The sequence below is a fragment of the Onychomys torridus genome, chromosome 15 (genome assembly GCF_903995425.1).
Source record: "Onychomys torridus chromosome 15, mOncTor1.1, whole genome shotgun sequence".
NCBI lineage: Eukaryota > Metazoa > Chordata > Mammalia > Rodentia > Cricetidae > Onychomys > Onychomys torridus.
This window is the reverse complement of record NC_050457.1, coordinates 50,498,422-50,524,222: the sequence shown is the minus strand read 5'-3', so window position 1 is coordinate 50,524,222 and position 25,801 is coordinate 50,498,422. Positions and strand designations below refer to the sequence as shown.

The 25,801-nt window shown below is 40.8% G+C and overlaps 1 protein-coding gene across 1 annotated transcript in view; it reads right to left on the bottom strand.

Annotated features, from left to right (window-relative positions):
• The window catches only part of Adamts12 (ADAM metallopeptidase with thrombospondin type 1 motif 12), a 253,145-nt gene that overhangs the window by 43,238 nt on the left and 184,106 nt on the right, over nucleotides 1-25,801 (bottom strand). Inside the window, exons 15-18 of the mRNA XM_036207207.1 lie at nucleotides 21,270-21,514; nucleotides 19,707-19,845; nucleotides 13,577-13,703; nucleotides 5,779-5,989 (exon numbers count right to left, since the gene is read on the bottom strand). Coding sequence (XP_036063100.1) covers nucleotides 5,779-5,989; nucleotides 13,577-13,703; nucleotides 19,707-19,845; nucleotides 21,270-21,514 — 722 coding nt within the window. The remainder of the gene's footprint in view (nucleotides 1-5,778; nucleotides 5,990-13,576; nucleotides 13,704-19,706; nucleotides 19,846-21,269; nucleotides 21,515-25,801) is intronic.

The following is a 25,801-nucleotide window of genomic DNA, read 5'->3' as shown; positions in this document are numbered from 1 at the left end:
GAACTGCTGTATTGCTGCATTTCATAGATATTTGAGATGTATGACAGTACTCAATGTAGGATGTTAGCTGCCTGCCTTCAAAGCCTGCTTCATCACTTGGTAGCTGTATGATTTGAACACATTTGTAAGCATCTCTATGCTACAATTTCTTCACCTGAAAAATGAGGCTATTTTGCTACTAATTTACATATGGTTGACTTCCAATATTCTTTTGAGTTTTTGAAAGTAACACATTCGTTTGTTGTTAAGTCTCTTAACTTATGTGGAGTTTTGAAAAACTGGAAGGTGCTATGAAGCATGTCTATAGTGCTTTATGAATTAAGGGGGCCCTGAGCTAAAGGATGGGGTAGTTTAAGGTGACCATAGGTCAATTCCTTTGGGGCTTTGGATACCTCTGAGGGACAAAGATTGCAAAATTAGAGTAACACAGGAAGTCAGCCTTGTCTTGTCAGATTCTAAAGTCATCATTTAGTGGCACACACTATTTTTCAGGCAATATGGTTGGTACTTACATGATTTATTTTATTCAATTCTTACAGTAACAGAAATGAGGAAAGGGTTAGAGTGAGTTAATATTAGCTCAAGATCACACAATTAGAGATTGCCAGGGTTGGAAAAAAAAACTAGAAAATCACCATCTACAAAGTCTCTCTAACAAGAGAAAAAACACACTGGGTTGTAGTTGCTAAAACTGAGACCTATGAAGTGAAATAATTTACCTAAGATGGTACTGTGAGTTTATGCAGTATAGAGTCTGAGTGGTTCTTCTGGGTCTTCTGCTTCCTTTTTTGTTCGAGATGCATAAAGGAAGACACATTTACTAATTACATGGTGTTTTGAAGGGTTTTCTGTCCATCCATCCATCCATCCATCCATCCATCCATCCATCCATCCATCCATGTAAAAACATGTTACAGCTTTTCACAGAGCCTATCAATGAACCATTCTCTATAACTTGGATCCAAGACTAAAATCCTGACATAAGATGAGTGTAAGGGGGTACATCTGTATTCCCAGATACTCAAGAGGGTAGTGCAAGGTCAAGAGCCAGAATCTAGCTTAGCTAACCCAGCAAGAAGTAATTTTAAAATAAATTTTAAAGCTTTGGAGATGTTTGCTTAGCAGGAGAGGGCTTGTTCACAGCTAAACAGACAAAGCACCACATATAACTTTGGCAATTATTTACAGTATGGATACAATATGGATGTGTGCTTTGTCTATCACCTAGAAAGAAACTATATTGTTTTAGTTTCCTAATGCTCAGGGCTAAACTGCAAACTGCAAAACAGTAACCATGTGGGTTTCACGCTTAGATCATGGTCTCTGTTTCTAGTTATGACCATAATTTTTATTTCACCACTACAATGTGTAGAGCCTTTGACTATAAATAACCTGAAATTCTCCTGAAGCGAGAAGCCCTTTAGACACACACTTACATGTGGATTGAAGAAATGCCATGTTTGCTGTATGCATATTAATATTAAATCAAATCAATGAACAGCTACAACTATCCATCAACCCATGAAAAAAACAGGCTGAATAAGCATGCTCGCTTAGGCAGTGTACGTACCAAGCATATAGGAAGGTGGTTTAAAAGTGAACCTAGTGTTGACCAAAATAAGCTTTACTCTTCTGCCACTTAGAGATTCAATGCTAGATGGATATGAATTTCAGCTCATCACTTATTGAATTCTTATCTAAGGAGCAACTTAAAGGCTTATTTGAGTTTTCAAGTTGTAAAATGGAAAGCTAAATGAACTGCTATCAACCTTTAGAGTTATTTTAAAGGTTAAACAAAATAGCCTACATAGTCAGGGAAAGCATTTGGCAAATGACAGGTGGCATTAGTGGTGTGTCCATCCCTCTACCATATGACAAAATGTTTAGCCACTGTTTATACCTCTAGCAGTTTTGCTAGGTCCTGTGCTAGCAAGAACTAGGAAATATGAATCCATCTATATTTAGAGAAAGTATAAAAGCCTCAACTGTTGCTATGTTATGGGTAATGAGAACATGGCAAAGAAAATGAGATTAAATCTAACATGTGGTAAAGTCAAGATTTAAAGCAAGGGAGCCATGATCTAGTAACCACAAACCCATTACTAGACCAACTGCTTCTCACATGGCAAGCCACTGAAGTGTAGTACTTGAGGGAAAAAAATGGGAGCCACAAAAACTTGGATAATTTGCTTTTCTTTACAATAAATAGAATTGCCATTCAACGGAAACCTAGGAGTTCTCAGTTTTGAAGTCTTTTGGACACGTTACCAAATTAAGCAAATTCACAGCTCAATGCAGACCAAGGTAGATCTAGAGCACTTCTCTGCTTCAAACAATGTAGGTATGAAGGCAAAGTTCTGATGATGAATACTGTGAGCCAAAAATCATGATTACCATCTTTTTATGGGGAATGGGAAAGAATATCATCAAGATATATTATATAAAATGTTTTAAATAGACATATTGCTATTCCCTAGATCAGTGCACTACTCAGTCCTCTTCTGGGAAGCTGTTTCTTGCAGTAGATGGTAAGTAACACAGAGACCCACAGCTGGGTAATGTACAGAGTGAGAGCACTCAGCTTCAAATGGGATGTATTGATCAAATCCTTCCTCCAAAAGCTCAAGGACACATGCCAAAGAGGAGGTAGAAAGAGCCAGAGGTGCTAGATAACTCCAACAAGACAGCGTCTTCCAGGCATAACAGAACTGATGCCTGTATGAACTCACAGAGACTGGCAGTGTGCACCAGGCCTGGATCGATTCCATCCAGACAAAAATCTCAGAACAGAGAAGGGGAGGCAGACAAAAAGTCCCACCCTTAAACAAAGAAGTTGTTTGCAATTGATCCCTGCTGGGAAAGGGGAAATCAGTTTTCCCCAACGGGGTGTCACTGAGTGTATCCACCACACTCCAGGGAAGACACCATGCCCAGGAGGAGTTGGCCAACACAAAGCAAACTCCACATTTTTCTGTGTGTGCTGTTTGTTTTGGTATATTTTGCCTTATTGGATTTTTGTTTGTTTGTTTGTTTTGAGCTCTGTTTTTTGTTTTTATGATTGAGGGGAGAGAAAGAGAGCAAGAACGTGAAGTTGGGTGGGTAGGGAGGTGGGGAGGATCTGGGGGTTGGGGAGGAGGAAGAGTATGATCAAAATATATGCTCAGGAGGCAGAGGCAGGCAGATTTCTGTGAGTTTGAGACCAGCCTGGACTACAGAGTGAGTTCTAGAAAAGGCGCAAAGCTACACAGAGAAACCCAGTCTCAAAAAAACCTGTCTCACTTCTGTTTGCTGTGTCCTATTCTGGTTTGTTTTTATTTTACTTTATTTTTACAAGCCTGTTTGTTTTCTAAGGAGAAAGGGTGTAGATTATGGTTAGAGGAGGGGAGAAGGATGTGGGGATAATTGAGGGAGAGGAAACTGTGATCAGAGTATATTGTATGGAAAAGATTCTATTTTTAATAAGAAAGAAAGCTAGATGAAATATATATTTAAAATTTTAATAAAAATATATACACATAAAACTATACAAAGGTATCTTGGCATAGTTAGAAGGTCAAAGACATTTATTTTTATCTATTTCGGCAAAGTTCATTGAGGGTTATTATCAAGACAACAGAAGGAGGGAAAAACACCTATCCCTTGAATCTACTGATACTGATTTACCTACAGGGCACTTTGCCTACATCTCTTAATAAAGGTGCCAGCTTGACTCCTGCTCAGCACTACAAGAGGAAGCTAGAAATGGGACTCCACATGTACTGTCAATCAGCTTCACAATGGCCTGTTTTGGGAACTACCAACACTAGTACTTGTCACCTCGTGCCAACATTTTTGGTCTCTTCCTTTCCAGCTAAGGCAGGCTATTATGTGCTGCACACATGGGTGCAGGAAGGTCTCCTCATCCAAATCTGTAATTACAGTCTTTTGAGAGAGCTCTGGATTCTGGCAATTAGTAAATTCTACATGACAAGAATTATTAAGTGTTTTGGATGCAGCCAACACATTTTTTGGTAAACAAATTTAATGGGCCCATCACAACCCCCCATTCAGCCTTATTTTGACAACACTGTAATTATTGGCAGTCTAGGTTGGTGGTGAACAGGTCAGGCCAAATGCATGCTATGATTCCTTCTTCTCAAGAATAGCAGGGAGGATATTTTTACTTGCCATTGAAGTGCACAGATGTATTAGTGCACAAATCCATAACATGCTTATATTAACTGCTAGACATATTATTGTTACGTGCATCCTCCGAGGTCTTTCTCTACTGCCCACCTCCCCTCTTCTGCCCCAACTCTTTCATCCCTTGTCTCCCATCTGAAAGGAAGTTTTCATAGTCTAGAGACCACAAATTTCATTTCCTTGCTGCAGCCCACATACCTATTAGAACATCCTGCACAGAACTAGAAGTTAAACGATCCCAACTGTGATTATCTGTTAAAGAAACTGTCTTGGGAAGGTTATCAAAGATGTTTGACTCACGTGAGTGCTCTAATTTCAAATAAGTATCTTCAGAGAAGACAATTTTATTGATGTAAAATTTAGACTTCTTCTTTATAAGCTACACAAGAAATCTTTATTTATAAAACACTTTCACAAATGTTTTATCTTAACTGAGTATGCTGCTTATTTATTCATCAATGTTCATTCTAGTTATTTTTCTATAATGTTCTCCTGCATCAAATATTTTCCACTTTCCTGAAGACAAGACCTCAGGAAAGCTTCTGAAAATTCCTTGCCATCATTATAGGAAGTTTGCAGCTTCTCAAGAAATTGCACAGGAATCAGTGGGATGTCAAGGCACTTGCTACCAAACCTCATGACCTGAGTTTGATCCCTGGAACCTACTGATACTGCTCACAGTTACTCTCTGTCCTCAATAGGTGTGCACAGTGCATGTGTACACATACACAATAAATAAGTGCAAATTTTTTCTTAAAAAGCACATACAAATAAGTCAGTATTGTCCTTAAAATTCTGATGTGTTCATTTCTGAAGGTCATTTATTGCCTGGTTGTTCCTTAGGTCGTAACGGAAATGCACATAGGGAAGTGGAAGCAGAGCCTTTGGAGACACTTGGTAGCTTGAGGAAAGAAGAGCTTGTCTCTCACCATTCACCCTGGGGCACAGCAAGCCCCAACAGACCCAGACATGATGGTGACATAGAACATTAAAGCCTGTTTTCCCCCCTTATAACCTTTAAGCCCTCTGATTTCTAATTATACCCAGAGAATTAGATCAAACTAATTTGGGGAAATGCAATGCTAATTTGAATTTGGGAACTATTAACAGATATCCCAAATGCATGCTGAGTAGATGAATGATTTGAACAGTTTCTGAATCAAGTGCATTCCTCATTTTGCACCAGAGTAACACTCCTTTGGGTTAACTACAACAGTGAACTGCCAAGTGTTTTACAGACTGGCTTTGGGGGCTGTAGTATGTGTGTGTGTGTGTGTGTGTGTGTGTGTGTGTGTGTGTGTGTGTGTGTGTGGCTTTGGTTTGCTACAATAGCTTACTAATGAATCAGCCGATATCCCAATAACAAATCGATTAGCTGACACGAGCCTCTATTAGTGAGATCCACCTGATCCCTAGCTGCCCACTCAGTGAGGGAGGATGTGCTCTTGTAAGGCTGGGAACAGAAAGTGCAGGAAGCAAGCTAGACATGTTGGATGCTGTATAGTAGGCGATTTTATGCTAGGTCATTTTGGAAGAATGAGTAAACGGCTGATGAAGCCGGGCTAATCTCACTGTCCCTTCAACCTCTGAGCTTACCTCACTCCAGTTGCCCACCGTCCAGTCTGATGGACACAGAATATCTCTGTTACAGGAAACCAGTGCCTTGGGCTTCAGCAGGTGCTGGCAATCTGTAGCTGGGAGAGCCTGCTCATCAGAGGCCATGGTCTGGATACACAGCACTGTTCTCTTTTTTTCTCCGTAGGGACCGCATGTGGTCGAACATGCTTCCCACTCCCCTGCCCACCACCTGCAGGCAGACATGGACATGTGAGGAGATCACCAAAAGAGATGTACATTCATTCAACCACAAGGAGAGAAAGTAGGTAGGCATGTATTACAAAGCTGGGAAGTACCTGAAGATGATGCAGTCTCTGTGGGTGTTTTCTGCAGACAGGGTCAGTGTGATTGTTTAATTATAAAGCCCAGAGCCCAGCAAAGATCCTGGCATATACAGTTGTTTAAAAATAATCACATTTTGGGGGCTGCTGAGATGGCTCAGTGTTTTAGAACACTTGTTGCTCTTTCAGAGGACCTGTGTTCAATTGTCAGCACCCACATGCAAGTTTATAATTATCTGTAACTCCAGTTCCAGAGAACCTAATGCCATATTCTGATCTCCAAGGACACAAGACACACAAGTGCTGTACATACATACTAGCAAGCAAAACATTTACACACGTAACCCTTAAACTTTGCTTTAAAAGAATGATGTCGTTTAATAGGAAACTATGCTTGCATTTTAAGTCAAGAAAATTGAGGTCCAAGGTTCTGCTGTGCAACCTCAGCCAATTTTAAGCTTCATTCTGTCTTCTGTTTAGTGAGATACTACCTTCATCAGTACCATGGGTTAAATGAAATACCAATTCATGCAAAGTAAGGAGCGTGGGGCGTCCCCTACCCCCGTCACTTGTGATGCATTGGTATTTTGACTGTAGGAATGGAGTCATAGTATCCAATCATTCTCTAGGTCTCCAGGCTCTAAGTCAAATGTTTTTCTATACCACCATGAGATGGATAGAAGCACGCCCCTTGTATGTCTCAGGTGTTGTGAAATCTAGCTCATCACTTTCATTTTGCCTTCAATCTTCAGCAATCTGCCTGTTCACAATTTCACTGACTCGTTTGATAAAGGAGAAAAATAACTTAAAAGTAAGAAAATTTCTTCCATCTCAGTCATTCCTAAGAAGTTAAACAGTTGGACAAATTAATATCTTGGATTCTTCAAGGACAAGCTAATGGGGGAAGTTCTTTGTTTATGAGTGATTAATTGAACGTTCTAGGATGGGCCCAATGGCTACAGTGGAAAATGACAGGGTCCCTACTGGAATCCTCTTCTTTTTTTTCTTTTTTCTTTTTGGAGCTGAGGATCGAACCCAGGGCCTTGCGCTTGCTAGGTAAGTGCTCTACCACTGAGCTAAATCCCCAAGCCCCTCTTATTTCTTTCTTCTCCATCATAATGCAAACCTTCTCCAGCACAGAAAACAGAACTAGTCTCTCCCAGTATAATTTGGGTCCGCCATTCCCTTGTGAACATGAAATTCTCCCATATAAGTTCCCATGCACTAATAAAGGGGGACATTTCTATCTCTCACAGGAAAATAGCACATTATGGGAAATGCTGCAGTCTTGACCTGGAGAAGGCCTCCTGGTCTTAGGACAGTATTCAACTCTGGTAATAGTAAAGATGACAGAGCTTTGTTCTATTATTTTTATTTACTTTTTGGTTTTCATACTTTTTTTTTTTTTTTAGCTGAGAATCCAACCCAGGGCCTTAGCTCTACCACTGAGCTAAATCCCCAACCCCGGTTTTCATACTTTTTAATCTCAAGTTAAAATTTGTAGAAGAAAGCTCTTACTGAATTCTATTATTTTCTTCACTTAGCAAGTAATTAAGATCACCAATTTCTTCTTTGGTGTTTAATTCTGGTTGCCTTGTATGAATAAAGAGCTAATACTTGACAGTCTGATGTGAAAGCCAATTAATGCCCACTGTATTAATCTAATTACTTTGCCCTACCTCTGACATTTTCAAGGGAGGTAAGGCAGATTGCTAAATATATAAAATGTCATTCTGGAAAGGCCCTAATCTGAAATGACTGATAGCCTAATTTATCTAATTACTTGCTACAGGGCTTTCAGTTGTATTTTAACAGAGTGATAATGGCCCTTCCTGTTTCCCCTTTCTGGAGTTTCCTCCACAGTCCTCACAGAGTGACTGTGTGCTTGTGCCATGATTAAAATGTGTTGCCTAAAGTTCATGAGTTAGAAACTACATCTCCAATGCACCAGTGTTGGGAGGTGGAGCCTAATGGGCGTGTTTGGGCCATAAGGACAGAACGTTTATGCATGGAGGAATGCTACTATAATCTGTGCCTGTGGGAGCAGGCATGCTCTGCTTCACTCTTCTGCTGTGTGGGATACATTCCCCTCTCTTGCCCTTTCAGCTGCTGGGTGAAGACAAAACAAGAGGGGCCTCACCAGGCCAAGGGCTGATGCCTTGATCTTAGAATTCCAGTTTCTAAAATAATTAGAAATGAAATTCTGTTCTTTACAAGTTACCAGGTCTATGATACCCTGTTAGCAGTACAAGCTAGACTAACATATCTTGTCAGCTTAGTATGAGAACCATGTACTTTTCAGTTTTCCTGCGAACGTCTTCTATGGTGATATTGTGTCCCCCAGTATATTTTGCACCTTAATAAACTTATCTGGAGTCAGAGAACAGAACAGCCACTAGATAGACATAGAGGCCAGAAAATTATGGTGCGCGCGCGCACGCGCGCGCGCACACACACACACACACACACCCCTTTAATCCTAGCATTTTTGAGGCAGAGATCCATCTGGATCTCTGTTAGTTCAAAACCACACTGGAATAGCTAGGCATGGTGACACATGCCTTTAATCCCAGGAAGTGATGGCAGGAAGTGGAAAGGTATATAAGGCATGAGGACCAGGAACTAGAGCCTGGTTAAGCTTTTAGGCTTTTGATCAGCAGTTCAGCTGAGATTCATTCCAGATGAGGACACAGAGGCTTCCAGTTTGAGGAAACAGGATCGGCTGAGAAGTTGGCCAGGTGACGTTAGCTGTGGCCTGTTCTGTCTCTCTGATCTTTCAGCATTTACCCTAATACCTGGATCCAGGTTTGTTTATTTATTAATAAGACCTTTTAAGATTCATGTTACAGCCTTCCAGATCAAGCTTCCCCCATTGGCTCTTAATCCTCCCATGCTGGTTAGTTCTTGTTAGCGTGACACAAACTAAAGTCACTTGCAAAGAGAGGACCTCCATCATATTGGCCTATAGGCAAGTGTGTAGGGGCATTTTCTTGATTAACAATTTATGTGGCAGGATTCAGAATATAGTGCTCCCCATCCCTGGATAAGTGGTCCTGAGCTGTGTAATGAAGCAGGATGATCAAGTCATAGTGTGGAATCCAGTAAGTAGCATCCCTCCAAGGTCTCTGCTTCAGTTCCTGCCTCTAGGCTTCTGCTTTGGCTTCTTTAATGATGTGCCATGATGTGAAAGTGTAAATGGACCTGACAAGGATGAGACTCTCCTCAACTAGACACTATGCACTGCCTTGTGACATCCATTTTTAACAGAGAAGTCAGGATAAGAATGTCCACCCAAGTTAATGATTATCATTGATACCTGATTGGGTTCTTTAGCCTCTACTGTCCCCCAGGTGATGTCTGATCACCATGGCACCTCTTGAGAAAGAATATTTGCCAAGTCAGCTTAGCCCCATATTTTTTTTACCCCCTCTGTTTTCTCTTAGTATCTACCCATCCATTGACCTTTCCCCTGATACTCAGATAAAGACTCCTACTTCTCAATGCTATATTTGGTGTTGAGATCAATATTTTCGCTACAGTAAATTCATATTGTAGTGATCCCTGTGCCCATGATGTTGTTGAATAAAGGGTGTGTTTCTTCATTTTAACAAGTATCAATGAATAATGTTTTTTTGTTTTTTTTAAATAACACCTAACACACAACTGGTCAATGAGCAAACATTGTGTGGAGTGTTCTTTAATCACTAAATGTTAGTTGAACTCTTACCATTATGATGCAAAGATTCTAAGGACTGAGTCTATATCATAGATAATTATTGTATAAACATTTGGGGAACATTTTTAAAAAAGTATCAATATTCCCATGTCTGACTAAACCCAGAATCTCTTGTGTGGAGGACCAAGAATCAATAAGGATTGGAAACTATTGGTGTTCTCGATGCCAAATAAATGAATATAAATTTTTATCTGTAAATTTCACGCAAATAATGGACTCTATAGTTTTAGTATGAGTTATAAATAATGTAGAAGTTTATGTCAAAGTGTATGTGGAAGAGAGAGAGAAAGATAGAGATAGACAAAGGCACAGAGACAGAGAGATGGTTGTGTGTTTTGAAGAGCCCTTCATTTGCCTGGAATACTTGTCTGTGGTTTGGATGGTCCCGTCTTGATGGGGAACCTCTGAGCCCATCTCTTACTTGTAGTTTATTTATTTATTTATTCAATCTATTTCCAATGCTCAGACAGCTCTGACTGCTATGAGCCAGGTCACCTCACTCTCTAAATCTCAGACAACTGAGACCAGAAATGCTGTGAAATTACCTAGAATGCATATGAAAATCTTGCACAACAAAGAGCAATCCAGCCTAAAAACTCAAAAGTGCTGAAGTAGGGAAACCTTGATTGAAGTTCCACGCTGTTCTTTCATGCAGAGAAACCTACACACAGCTGCCTGGATTGAATGAATAGCTGTGATGTGTATTGAATTCTTCGGATATGCATGATCATAGCTGTAACCTTGCAGAACTTTGTTCTGCCGACGAGCAGAGTCAGAGAGAAGTCAGCTGCGGAGAAGGAACACAGATGACCTCTCCCTGTGGTCAGATGTTCCAAAGAGTTTCTTTCTTGGCAGCTCTGGTCCTCAAAGCCATGGGCTGCATCACATTTAGTTCAAGGTTTAGATAATTCAACACTTTTATCAAATCTTTTAAAAGAATCTGTCTTGGACATGACTTGGGGGAAGATCAACAAATTCTGAAATTGGATTTAAAACCAGAGATATCGCTGGGCGTTGGTGGCACACGCCTTTAATTCCAGCACTCGGGAGGCAGAGCCAGGCGGATCTTAGTGAGTTCGAGGCTAGCCTGGTCTCCAAAGCGAGATCCAGGAAAGGTGCAAAGCTACACAGAGAAACCCTGTCTCAAAAAAACCCAAACCAAAAACAAACAAACAAAAAAAACCCCAGAGATATCACTGAAGAAAAACTGTCTGGAGAAGTTAAGAAAAAAACAGTGTAAGCCTTTTGCAAGGAGAAATGACAGCTCTGGATGATGAACGTGAGCTTTCTAGACATCACAGAAATCAGGTGACCAAGGAAGATACATGAGAACTTCGTATCAGGGAACTGACTACTATGCTGAGTCTGTAAAAATACACAGTACTATCCAAGCAACCTCTATTTTTAAAAGCAAAGTAATGTGTGATGATATATTGTGTACCCTAATAAAGCTTGTCTGAAGATCAGAGGACAGAGCCAGCTACTAGATTAGACAATGAGGCCAGACAGTGGTGGCACACACCCTTAATCCTAGCACTCTGGAGTCAGAGATTCGTCAGGATCTCTGTGAGTTCAAGGCCACACTGGAAAGGCCAGGCAGTGGTGGCACACACCTTTAATCCCAGTACTAGGAAGCACACATGCTTTTAATCTCAGGAATTGACAGCAGGGCAGAGAAAGGTATTTAAGGTGTGAGGAAACAGGAACTAAGGCAGTTCAGCTGAGACCATTTCGGGTGAAGGCTCAAAGGATTTCAGCCAGAGGATTCATGAAGTTGGTGAGGTAACAGGTGGTGGCTGTGGCTTGCTCTGCTTCTCTGATCTTTCAGCTTTTACCCCAATATCTGGTACCAGGAGTTTTACTAAAAGACCATCTAAGATTCAAACAACAGTAATGTCGTTTCTTTAAGAAGTAAATTCCTTTAAGCCCTTTGTGAATTTGCACAAAACTTAGATCTTAGACTTTCCTGGTTGCCTATCAATTTCCATTTTGTTGGTATCTTTTCTTTGTTTTCCCATCTTCCTCCCTTCCTCCCCTTCCCTTCTTCCCTGCCTCTTCTCTCCCTCCCTCCTTCTTTCCTTCCTTCTTCCACTTCCTTCCTTCATTGCTTCCTTCTCTTCTCTTCTCTTCTTTCCTTCCTTTTTTGAGGGGGTATGTCCTAATAAGTAGCCCAAACCACCTTTCAGCTCAGTCTCATCCTGTCTCCTGAGTCTTGGGATTACAGGTGTGTACAACCATACCTGACCCATATGTGACTTGTTACCTTTGCTAAACATTGTAGTCTGTATAACAAAACAAACAAATATAGCTATAAGAAAAGGATTACATGTACACAGCACATCAACAAAAATAATTTTTAAATGAATTTTAATAAAACTAACTAGCTGGAGTCAAGTAATCATCATATGAATTTAGCACTGATTTTAAATATCTTGTGTGTTGCATGTGCATGTATATTTGTATGTGCACCTATTCTTGGATATAAAGTAAAGGCAAACTTTTTACTTCAGAGGCAGAAGAGAAGATGCCATTGGATTTAGTAACATCCTCTTTTGAAGGCTGGGTGTGAACCAAGCCAACTCAGACTTGACCTATTAATTTTGTTGATCTTTAGCAACCGAAAGATGGACCTCTGGCATTAACCATGTGTAGAGATAGTCTCAAAAGAAAAGAAAAGAAAAACCCAGTAGTACCTTAGGAAATAGGTACCAGCAAAGGGAAACACAGCTTAAAGTGAAGTAAAAACCTTAAAGGATCTGTCAAAATGCTTGGGCTTTTCTCTTCTTCCTTAAGTCCAGTCTTCAAATTGGTTAGAGGGAATTGGAGGAAATTATGTTCCCAACACAGCAGCAGACTCTGGGGTATAACTGTTCCCCCAGATGTGCTCATCCAGATGATGTGCTCATCCAGATGTGCTCATCCAGGCAGCACTGCAGACAGACTGATCATCTGCTCCCAGGAAAACCTGACTCTGGATGTCACCTTTGCTCTGGCTGGGACTGTGCAGTGGCTGATGGCACCCGGCTCCTGTGTGAGTGCATGCGCCCTGCCATTCTGGCTGCCATGGCTGCATGACTAACTGCATGAAAGGAGACTGTGCAGTTGGACCATTTCCAACGTTAACTGTGGATCAAAAAGTTCCATCTATCAGCTCAGTTTAAGAAGCATCGCAGGAGAAAAAAAAAGTCCTTTTACTGTATTCTGGAATGCTTCTCTTAGATCCAAGAGACCATGAGATGCTAGTCCACTCTAAAGCCCCAGGAATGGGAGGGATTCTGTGGACAGTAGCTGGGAGACCAAGTCCTGGGGAAGCTCTTGACTACAGCTCCAGCCCAGACAATAGCCTCCACTCCAAGTCCCTCTTTGGGGAAGACTGAACTAAAAGTGGACATGTTCAGTTCAGAATACTAGTATGTGAAAGTTCTATACCCAATGGGGACATGCCCTTGGAAAACTAAACCCAGTAGTTAAACAACTCCTGGGTGAATGCTGTGTACATTATCTTCAACAGTTTGCCATTGAGTCTTAGCAAATAAAAACATGGAGTGCCTCAACGCTGTGAGAAGAATTGCTCTCGGGAAAGAAAATGTCCTCACAGCTTGCCACAGACTGACAGCACAACCACAGAAACCTTTCACAGCTTCCTTCCATTAACTTTAACAACAAAGCTCACAATTACCATGGAGCGCTGGAGCACTATTAAATTAGCGGTCTGGGCAGATGACACACAGAGGTTCAGCATCCTGTTGTCAAGGGTTACCTGGGTGGACAATCCTTTTCATAGCACTTCTTCTGTCTCCCACTGGGCTGTGTTTCTGGGTTACAGAAGGTAGCTTTCACTATCCCATGGCCCTTCTTGACACAGTGAGCCGTCTGGCGACGGATGCCTGGGGAAGGAACCAAACATGTTGAATTCTGAACCCATGCTAAGGCTACTGTACAAAAAGCCCAAGTCCTCAGTGAGGACGTGGACAGAGACTGGAGTTGATGGTTCGAGCTCCCAGACATTGGAATGACCTCTCAAATCACTGCAATCACTGGAGTCTTCTTCCTACCTGAGAGGCTAAACATATCAGAGATTTTTCTACCCTTTGTATACCTTGTACAAATGTCTGTCTCACACAATCTGTGAGCATGATGAAGATGGCTTCTCATATTGAAGATATATCTATATGGACTGAATGAGCGCCAGCTCTCTTCCCTTCTCCAATCAAGACCAATCCAGTTTAGCTTCCTGAGTTTATGGAGCACTGACTCTGTTGATTTCTTTCATCTTCTCCTCTGCTGGGTTGCTGTTGTTTCTTCCTTCCAGACCTACTCTGTTCCTCCTGGTTTCCTGCTCTGAACTTTTGGAAGTGATCCTATAGATGCATGTGGTTTCCATCAAGGTCTGGAAATTGAGGTGCTATCTTTTTGTCTGAATGCTCCTTCTCCTAATTCTTCTGGCCTAGGGATAGTAGTCTTGTTTCCCTCACCTTCCAGTGTTCATGGGCATTATTTACCTTCCTTGATTTCTCTAAGCCCTACCCATATCTGTGAAAGTAGCCAAGGTAGTGAGTTCCTGTGTGCCAACTGTTTCCTACTGGGGTCTTGGAGTGATATTATCTCCTTTGCAATAATGAACTTAATAGTTTGGAGTAAAAACTGAACACTTAGACTATTACTCCTCAGTGGTATACTCATTAGTCTAGAATCCAACTTTGGAATAGTGGCAGCTCTCTTTAACACAGGCCATTGTAAAAGCTCTAGTGGAGAAGTTAGAATCAGGTCATGCTTTTAAGAGTAATTACTATTATATAACACTGCAAATTCAGAAAATGTGAGCTTAGACTTTATCTTTGGAAAAAAATTCATGGCTTGTCATTTGTTCTTCTTCTTTTTTAAACTGGATACTGCCCCCAAAGAAATTTTACTAAGTAAGGAGGCCAATAAATAGTAATACTTATTACTATTTATAAATATTATAGTGTGCAATAATATTTGTGAAATGTCCGAACACTACATTATTTCTAATCTGAAGATATTTACTGGAGACTTCTACTTCAAAGGTGGAACTCAGACCCACGAGATGGTTCACTGTGCTGGGGCATTTGCACCTAAGTCTGACAGCTGGAGTTTGATTTCCAGGGGCCACATAGAATCAGAGAAGTGACTCCTGTCAACTGTCTTCTGACCACCCACAATGGCATCTGTGTGCCTGCACACACCACACACACACACACACACACACACACACACACACGCACGCACGCACGCACGCACACACATACATATACATATGCACATGCACACACACATATATGTGCACACACACATACACACACATACCTACACACATGCACACACACATATGTGCACACACATACACACACATACATACACACATGCACACACACACATACATACACATACATACACACACACGCACGCACACGCACGCACGCACATACATACACACATGCACATGCACACACACATATATGTGCACACACACACACACACACACACACACACTCACTCACTCACTAAATGCTGTTTCCAGAAGATAGCAAATTCCTTTGTAAATACTCCATAAATTGTTCTGGATATCAGTGGTATAAGGACAATTAAGTGCCTTGACTTTAAAACTGTAACCCCGGTTACAACCAATTCACTAGGAAGGAAACGTGTCTTGAAAGAAGGAAAAGATAAGTTACTCACGGAAAACAAAAGGGCAAGAACAGTGGCACTGTTTGCTATCGTCTCAACTGAATACTGGGATTTTCAAAATAGAGCCCGTTAGTTCGGTTTTTAAGAAGTTTTAAATTCAGAATTCAGTTTAGGATGAGTTAGATAAAACAACTAAGAACTTAGCTTTGCAAACAAGAGTGCACCATTTACAAAATGTCAAAACTTAAAAGATTAAAGAGGCTTCAGGCAGTGACTGAGCACATCATCTGAACGGACCTGAAGTAGTATCAACTGAGTCTTGGAGGTGCTGAACAAGATCTCTTTCTTTACATCTACTCAAGTGACAATAATATCAGTACAAGGCAAAGTTCACATCATCACACAAATTACAACTCCAATGCTACATCTAAAATGATGTGGTGGTAATGTAAAGTGATGACAATTTTGTAAATCAATAGATTTATCACTAAAAAGCCATGAATACCAGCACACAGGAATAACACTAATTTCACAGGAACAAGGAAAGGGTGAAGATTGGATAGCCATTATATAAGTACAACTTATTCTCCCGACTTTCAACTTCAGTTCCTGTGAAATATTGATCTCATTTATTTTTTTGGCTCCCTTAGCTGCTTTGGCTCTGTGCTTATTGACCAATGAATTCATATCTATCTACCACAACACAAAACTCAGTCAAGGAAAGCTTGTATCCCACCACTACTAGTGTGTGTGTGTGTGTGTAATCATCCTCACAACATTCTCTACTAATATATGTAAGTAGATGTTATATATTACATGTTAGTGATATTATATATTATAGAGAGAGAGGAGAGAGAAGAGAATGTTCTATATATATATATACTATATATGCTATATATAACATATATTCATGGGTTACCAATTTTCTCTAAAGACAATCTGCTCACTGCAGGTTTTCAGATCAAGGTTGAACATAAAATCTGAGATTGGGATATAGAGGAGAATTAATTCATCCAGTCCACTTAAACCTGTTTCTATATACCTATAACTCAGTTTTCTTCCTTTAGATGATTGAACCTCAATTCCATAATTCATCTTTTCCAGCTGACTTTTTATTGACTTCAACTATTGATTAGACATGAGTTAATATGCTGCATTTTATCATTAGTTATTGCTAGCACCCTTACATATCCCATCAATGAGTCTCAAAGCCAATACCATTTCCCCACTGGAATGCCAGGGACTTGATTACATAATTTCATAAACTGTTACATTAGAGGAAACTTTGATAAAAATGTCAGTTTGTTCAAGTAAAAGAATTGACTATGCTTGAAGAATGTTTAATAGTGGTGGTGGTGGTGGGGATGTTTCTGTCCTGTGAAGGAAGCATTCACAAAATTAAGCAAAATTGGTTTTCTAGCTCAATTGTGATTTCCTTCCTATAGTCACTACATGTAAGTCAGGCGAAGCACACAATTAAAGAAAACCAGAAAAGCCTACAAAATCTCACACTATCTAGCAGCTAACAGGAAAAGCAGGCACTCAACCTTTCATGGAGCACTTTGACTGAGCATGTCCCAACTGAGAAACAGCATGCAACTGTAATATTAGAGAACAAAACCAAAGGCTTATAAATAAGAGAGAGCTTAATCTCTGTAGGCTGCACAGGGTTAAAAAAAGCAGTGGGCCAGGCAGTGGTGGTGCACACCTTTAATCCCAGCGCTCGAGCGGCAGAGCCAGGCAGATCTCTGTGAGTTCGAGGCCAGCCTGGTATCCAAATCGAGTTCCAGGAAAGGTGCAAAGCTACACAGAGAAACCCTGTCTTGGACCCCCTCCCCACCCCCCCCCAAAAAAAAAGCAGTGGGACTTAGGAGACCAGCAGAATAAGAGACCATTAGATTAGCCACCATGTTTGGTGATGTCCAGCTGAAAAACCTACTAGATCTCTGCTTTCTCCTTTCAAGCATGCAGTAAACTATACATCATCTTCACTCACTAGCATATGTTAAACTTGCCTTGATACATAGTTTTGTTACCTTTATGACTCTTGCATTAAAAAGTGCCTTAAAAGTTTTGTTTGAACAGGATGAAACAAAACATTCTCCAGTTTTAACTAACCACTGTTTCTACTTGGGAGAGACCAACTTAAGAGAGCTCAGGGATGCAGCTAGATTACAATGTTTTGTGGTCCCCACCCCACCCCTGCTTTTGTGGTCCCCTCCCTCCTTTTGGTCCCTTATGTTTTTCCATTCTTTTCCTATTTTACTCTGTATTTTTATACTGTGGAAAATGTGAACTTAAAGATAATAACAAACGGCCACTGAATAATTCAGTGTTCTGTCTCCTGTCTTTGCATTTCACATTGTGTGCACTGTGTGAATATCAGTGTCCTATCCTCCATGTGGGTATTAAAGTAGATAGCTATGATTTCTTTTACTTTTTTTTTTAAATTTTTTTATTTTCTTTGTCAGAGTCAGGGATCTCTCTGGAACTGCAGTAAGCAATACAGTAAAGTTCACATGGTCACTATGAACAACCCACTAAGGCTTTATAATCAGAATGACGTTTACCCAACCTGGCAGGGGTGGTGCTCTCTTCCCTACCTAACTTCACATGTAGCTTTATGTTCACTGCAAACCCAGCTGCTTAGCTCTTTGTCCCTGATGCTCTGAAATGCTACACCTGGGCTGGTTATATCTTGACATAGAAGAGGGTGGAAGAGGCTGTGCTTTCTCTATGGAGGCTCTGGTAACTAGCACTAGGTAAGTTTCATTATGTGCAGTCTGGGACAAATAATTTAAGTGTAAAGTTTAAACATGAACTTCCCTGAGAGCTGAGAATAAGAGGGATCACAGGTTGAGAATGTACTTGGAACTATATTCACAGTGACTTCATTTTTCCCGTGAATGATCCTCGAGGAAAGTATTTTACAGCCCCCATTTAATTCCTGCTAAAATTGCTTTGCTTCTCTGGGAGCCTGGCCCATCCTGGGACACAGGCCAGGGCAATGCTAGAGGCAGCCATGGGCATCAAGGACTGATTGTCTACAAACACCCATGTAACAATGGCCAGGTTCTGCCATTGACCTAGATTGATTTCTAGTTTAACAATTTCCAAACCTTATATATGTTTATATATGCATGATCAATATATATATATATATATATATATAGATGTATGTATATATATATATATATATACATGCATGATCATATATATGTATGTATATGTATATATAATATATGGAGTTCTCAAAGATTAAATAAAATATCGTAAAAATGAACATTTTAGGGGCTAGAGAGATGGCTCAGCCTTGTGTGTTGCTCTTGCAGACAACCCACGTTTACGTTTCTACATCTGCATCAGATGGCTCATAACTGTCTTATAGCTGCAGTCCCAAAGATCCAATACCTCTGGCTTCTGCATATGCACCATTTCCACATACGCACAATGAGAAATAAAATATTTTTAAAAAGTAGACATTTTATTCTTATGAGCTCTAAACGCTATACCTAGTTGCTGAATTGTTGGTGGGGGGAGTTGTTTATGAGCTAGGTTACACATGACCCAATTTTCTGACTCTGGACTAGATTCTATGATGGCTTCCTGAGAGGAGGGAAACAAGGGAAAAGGCCAAACAGAGTAAGGAGGAAGCCCACGGAGGAGAAGAATGGCTTCCTGGCTCATTTCGTCCTCCATTTTCATTTCTCTTGCTTCATTATACACCTTGAATGTCTGCAGTGCAGGTACCGCTCATTCTACAGGCAGTAGATCCAGGAAGCAGGCAAGAAGTTTCAGAACAGACTCAAGTGTGGTCCAAAGATGGGCGCAGAAACAAAGCTTCCACATATCACATTATTTTTAAAACTCCTGAAATGAGTGAGAACCCACATACCAACAGGCCTGGCTTCTGCCTTCATGGACCTTGACAAAGCTCATTCATCCCTTAGACCATGCCTGTGTTTTCCAAGCGTCCTCCTGTGTCTTTCTATTTCCCAGTCTCCCTTTGTGGTGGGGTGGTACCCATGTGATGGAAGCAGACCAATGAGATGCAAGCAGAAAACCTGTTCCTCTAAGCCACACCTCCTCACATTACATTCACTGCCCAAAGGGGGTCTCTGGGATACCTCTGTGAGACTCGGAAGATTGGCAGGCACAGAAAGAAAACCACTGGCTTAGGTCACCTCTTTGGCCTACTCTAAAGCTGGCGGGGTTTCCCAGTGAAGGCAGCTCTTTCTCACCTGTCCCACACGTTACACTGCATTCTGTCCAGCGGCCAAACTGCCAGAAGTACAGAAACTTCTCCACATCATTGTCAAGGCCATCTTTCCGGATGGTGTACTCATACTTGATACCGGGGTTAGTCACCTGGAATAGTAGCTAACATGCAAGAGAGGAGTCATGTCAAACAGTCATGAATATACATTGCAATCCAGTCATTTAAAAACACTACCTAGAAGCTAGGGAGATGGATATGTAAGTAAAGTACTTACTGTGCACTCCTGAAAAAGCCAGTCACAGGGCATATACCTATAACCCCAGTACTATGGAAGCACAGATAGGAGGGCCCTGGGCTTTGCTGGCCAGACAGTCTAATTGAGTTGGCAAGCTCCAGGTTTAGGAGGATACTTGTCTCCAAAAAGTCAAATAAAATAGGGCAAGCAATTGAAAAACAGAGCCCAAGTGACACTGACCTCTGGGCTATTTGCATACTTGCATATGCGTGTATATACATGAACACATGTACACAAAACATTACAGAATGTCTCTCATTTAGAAGTATAGAAGTGTGTATTGCAATGGGTGCCACTAAAGTGGTTTTCACCTGTGTCTGTCTGTCTGTCTGTCTGTCTATCACATCTATTCTTGTTGTCTATATTTATAGTCTCCATCTGCTGTTTATTGGCTGAAATGTCATGGTAATTTCCATTCCTGTAAATAGGGAATTTTAATCATATGGACATTTCACTGTGGGATTCAGCCAATAGGCCACCTTGTGTACTTACTACCTTTGTGAATATGGGTAAGTGTGTAAGTTTTGTTATCTTCAAAACAAAACCTAAGAAGTAACTGATGATGGGGTTCTCATAAGGGTTAAAGTGAATACATTTATACAAAGAGATTATTACATGACATTAAGTTAGTACTAAGATATTAATTTGTATTACAGTTGTTCTAAAGAAGTTTATTCTCTAGCTTTTAGTGGGGAACTGACTTTATTTTATAGTAGCTCTGGGACAAAAAAAAAATGTTCATGGAAACCTTGCCCTCCATTTTCTAAGAGACTCTGCCTTCTGGCTCTGAATTGGCCTCCATCTGGGTTTAGAATATAGCTAATCTAACTCAATTGGACCATCTCTCATTCCCAACTTACCTTGACCCACACAGTACAGTCATCCCATTTCCTATAGTTCCATGCCTAATAAAGACAAAACCTTTGATGCATGTGTTATAATGTGAGGCCTCCTTGTTCTAGGAGTTGCACTGAGGCAAAGACTACCTGACAACATAGGATGGTACATCAGTTTATCCCACACTGGGACACTAGACACATGAGGAAGAGATCAGCCTGAGAACTAAATTCAAATCTCCCAATGGATGGTTTGAGGCCCTGAATTTTGTTCCTGGGGTTTCAGTAGTTCTAAAGAACCAAGAAGAAACAGCACAAATATTTCTCCCTTCCTGTTCTTTGTTAAGGAAACTAATGATTCACAGTTAATGTCCTCTATTAAACAGCTTGGGAAGGGAAGGAGAAGGATACTACTGAACACACTGGTCAGCAGCTCCCTTCTCTTCAGAATTACCTGGATCCACACTGACTCGTTGGTGGGGCCTGGAGCCATCAGCTTCTCCAGATCTCCTTTCCTATCATACTGGAAGACGGTCCCTGCCAGTTTATAGTTTCCATTCCACTGGATAATAAACCCTCCATTGAGGTAATACTTTTCTGGATCTTCACTCCTAATGGCCAGGAAATTTCCAGCTGCCTTGATTTCTATAACCCTTATATCCCTTGCCCCTTTGGGAATAAGTCCGATGTCAACATAACCTAAGGACAAAAGAGACAATAATGAAGGAGGCGTGCTGGCTTCTCAGCTGCTGCTATCTTCTTCTCAGCATCTCCATCCTTCAGTGCCCATGCTGAGTGGCCACTGGAATGGGCAGAAACACCAACTGTGCACTAGAAAGAGACTAGCCTGGAGCAGAATTCTCAGGAGCTTCAGGACTGAGCATGTAAATAGCTTGGTGAAGGTAGGTGAGTAAAACAGATGGGACCCAGAGGATTTATGGTTGACCCAACATTTATTTTTCTGTGATTCTATGTGAATGGTTCAAACTGTCTGAGCTCCAAGCTAGTTTCTCACTGGTATTCCTCTCTCCCTCTTTTGTTCTTACCATCAGACTAGCTCTTCCAAGCAAGGCACAGGCTTGTACTTTTCTTCCTCATCATCACCATTGAGTCAAAAATAGATTCTTCGATATAATTTAACCCAAGCTGCCATTCATTAAGAACTTCTGGAGGGAACCTTGAATTGATTGCCACCTGGCTTTGCTTCAATCAGCCCATGATGAAAACCTAAATTCTGAGCCCTGCTTCCTACACCATCGCACAATTCTATTCATTAGGAAGCCTTCTCTCCTCGTTTTCTCCAATGTTTTGTGAAATTACAAATGTATAACTTATTTTCAGTGCTCTCATCTGGGCTTCTGGAGGAAAAAACACACATTTATTTTAAAGGATAGCACAACTCAAGCTGCCATCTTCCATTCAGTGGTTGTCACGGTAGGAGGCACACTGGTGAGAGAAGAAATGGACACTTAGTGGTTGCCTCTATTCAACAGCTCCTTACACTCACATGTTTACACTTGCTAAGAACCGTGACTTCAGAGGATGGAAGGAGCATGGGCTTTAAGATGGTCTTGTGCTCCAGTTTGTACGTTATCTCTGTGAATTTCATCACCTCATTGAACTCCTTTGAATCTCTTCTGTACAAATAATAGGAACTGAAGGATGATGGATGAATGGGGATTCTTTCTGATCTACCATTCATAGATTTCATTTTTTCTAGGCTGGTTTTAAGGCATCAATCATCCTACTAATTCTTCATGGGTGCTTGTACATTTGGTGTGTGTGCTGATGGCATTGTCAGGCTGCAGTAAAAAGTGGGAAGTAGGGGCTAGCTAGAGCTGGTAGATCACAGTGGGTGTACTCTGGAAATCTGATCGTCATATGATTAATAGTTTCTGCCACATGTTTCTGTTACCATGAATGACATTCTGTCATTTGGGGCCCAGAAACAGGGGAGTCTGCCAAGAACGGACAAAAATCCCTAAAGCCCTGAGCCAAAATAATTTTTTCCTCCCTTAAGTAGTGTCTCTTAGGTATCTGTATTGATAATGCAAGGGTGTGACTAATACAACTTCATTCCTGACTCCTGAACATACCTAGGCTTCTTTTCCCCTGGTAGTCAAACTCCAACTGAGTCTTGTAAGCGTCAGTTCAATTCCATTTCACTTTCATGCACTTGTCCACTACAGCTCATTAAAACCATCAAATTCAGGAAAAACATTTATCCCATGTAATTAGAACTAACGAAAACTTGAAAAATACATTTAGGGTATTGTTCTCTTTAACCATTTTCTGATTTAGGATACTACACGCCTTCACACTGCAGAACTCAGCAAGGAAAGAAAATAGCATTAAATATTATGTCTACCACCTTGTTCCTGGCTTTAAATAAAAAAAGAAAAGCCAGGTGGTGGCGGCGCATGCTTTTAATCCCAGCACTCAGGAGGCAGAGCCAGGTGGATCTTTGTGAGTTCCAGGCCAGCCTGGTCTACAGAGCAAGGTTCAGGAAAGGTGCAAAGCTACACAGAGAAACCCTGTCTTGAAAAAAAACAAAAAACAAAAAGAAAAAAAATACATAAATTGTGGTGATATTTTATTTGTGCTTTAATAAATAAAGCTTGCCTGAAGATCAGAGGAAATAGCAAGCCATTTTAAGTAAACAAAGAAGTCAGGCAATGATAGCATACACCCTTAATCCTATGGTGAGTTCAAGGCCATACTGGAAACAGAGCCAGGTGAGGTGGCACATGCCTTAAATTCCTACACTAATTAACCATGGAGGTGTGTTCAGACAGACAGGAAGTGACAGAGCTATGCAGGAAGAGGAAGTGATGTAGCTGGATAGAGAGAGCAAATCAGATGCCAGAACAGCAAGGCATAATGGCGTAGGTAGACAGGAAGTAACTCACACTTGGAAGCTGCCGAGTTGGTGAGGTAACTGTGGCTTTCCCTATTTCCCTGATCTTTCCCAGATTTTCACCCCTATATGTGTGTTTTTATTTAATAGGACCATTTAGAAATTCATCTACAATAAATCATTTTTAAATTGGATTTTTTTATTTTTCCACACAAGAATGAAATTTCCAAAATGGTAAATAATTATCAGACAAACTGAAAACTGAGGGCTACTAAATGTAGACTAGAAACTCATAGTAATTTATTTGTACTTCTTCTCAATGCTTGGAAACAAAAAAGGGATTGATACGGATAAATTTTCTTGTATCTTCCACATAATAAACATTCTCCACATAGAGAAAAGTGGGAAATATAATATGACCTCAAAGAAGAAGTCTCTGGGTCCATGGAGACCACTGGAGAACTATCTATCACATCCAAGTGTACAACACTCAAGGTGCTTGAGGATAGGGCAGAAAGTCTGCCACACTTCTGAAGACATTGCTATCTAACATGTCATCTTTCTGAACTGTTTTTGCAGTCCACATAGGGAGAAAGAAAGATCTGATTCACTGGCATTCTTGGTTCCTGATCATTGTCACTTCTAGTAAAGAGCTGCTCATAAAGCAGTCAGATGACTAAGCCTGGGTAAATTTCCTACAGTGGTTTGCTTGTCTTTTATAAGATTAATGGTGTCTGCTAGTGGCAACCAAAACAATGTTCACCAGTGGCCTAATGCTCACAATTTATGTGAGGAACTTCCTAAGGAAACATTGAATTTTTAAAATCCATTTTCTGATCCCTCACTTGAGAGCAGTGGCATGGAGGTGTCTGGCTTAGATACAGTTCTGTGTTTAACATGAGCCGCAGAATGAGAACTACACAAAAATTAATGTTCTTAAAAGGTTTTTTGAAAAGCTGATTTGCTCTGCCCTAGATTTAGAGTTTTAGTCTTAATTATTTCAAAGGTGTGACAATCTCATGATACTCGGTGAGACATCATAACTCCCTTACTAGAAGCCGGCAGGAAGGAAAGGTGGGAGAGGCGACAGAAATTGGAAGTGACTTCCTGTCCTTACTTTTATAGCAGAGGATACAGTCTTCAACCCTGGAAGGATTTTAGTTTGGATATGAAAACTCTGGAGTGTCTAACTACTCTCCCTTTCTTGCCTTCCATACCTACCTAAGCTTCCTAGGAGAACTCAACAATATAAGATAGTCTCCAGTCTCCATGATACTTTGGTTCTACAACAGTCACACCCTCTTATTATCGAGTACTGTCTTCTCCCTCAAATCCTCTCAGGAATGTTTTCTTGTGTGATTCTTCCATCTACGTGCATTCCTTGTCCAGGCTCTTCTTATCTTAACTTGGATTAATGTTATGACTGGTGGCACTGAGTTCTTCTGTATCAGGTAACTTTAGATATTGTCAGAGAAGTCTATTGCTGGGATGTTGAAGTCATAGAGCTGTGTCTGTTCTCCTAAGTCAACAGCAAACACACTGAGCTGCGTGCTACAGCGTGTCAGTAAGTTTGAGTCTTAAAGCAATGTGATTTCTCCCCCTACCCCTGCTCAGTAGGTATCTCTCCGCCTACCTCTGCTCAGTAGGTGTGTTACTTATGCATACACTGTTACATTTTTCCTCCTTCTGGCTGTGCAATGGATGTCCTCAGAGGGGTCCACTCATTCAAATCTTCAGAATACTCATTGTTGTGGAACTGGGCAGATAGCAACAGCACAATCGGTTGTCAGTCTCTAATTACTTCCAACAAATAAGATGAATGACAGAGACTAGTGAGACACTTCTGTGAGAACTACATGCAAGGCTGCTAGTAGGTGGGATCTGGTGGGATCTGGTGGGATCGGGTGGGATCGGGTGGGATCTGGGATGCCAGGTACACATGTCATTCCAGGAAGATGCTATTATTATATGGCAAGAATCTTGCATTCTAAACATGTGGATGCTGGCGTCAAGAGTAGACTATGGAACAGCGACTTCCTTTGTCCTCTTTCTGCTTTCTAAACTGCAGAATATTGTTTTTATTTTCCATGCTTATTTATGAAAATGAAATTATAAGTGAGGTATATTGA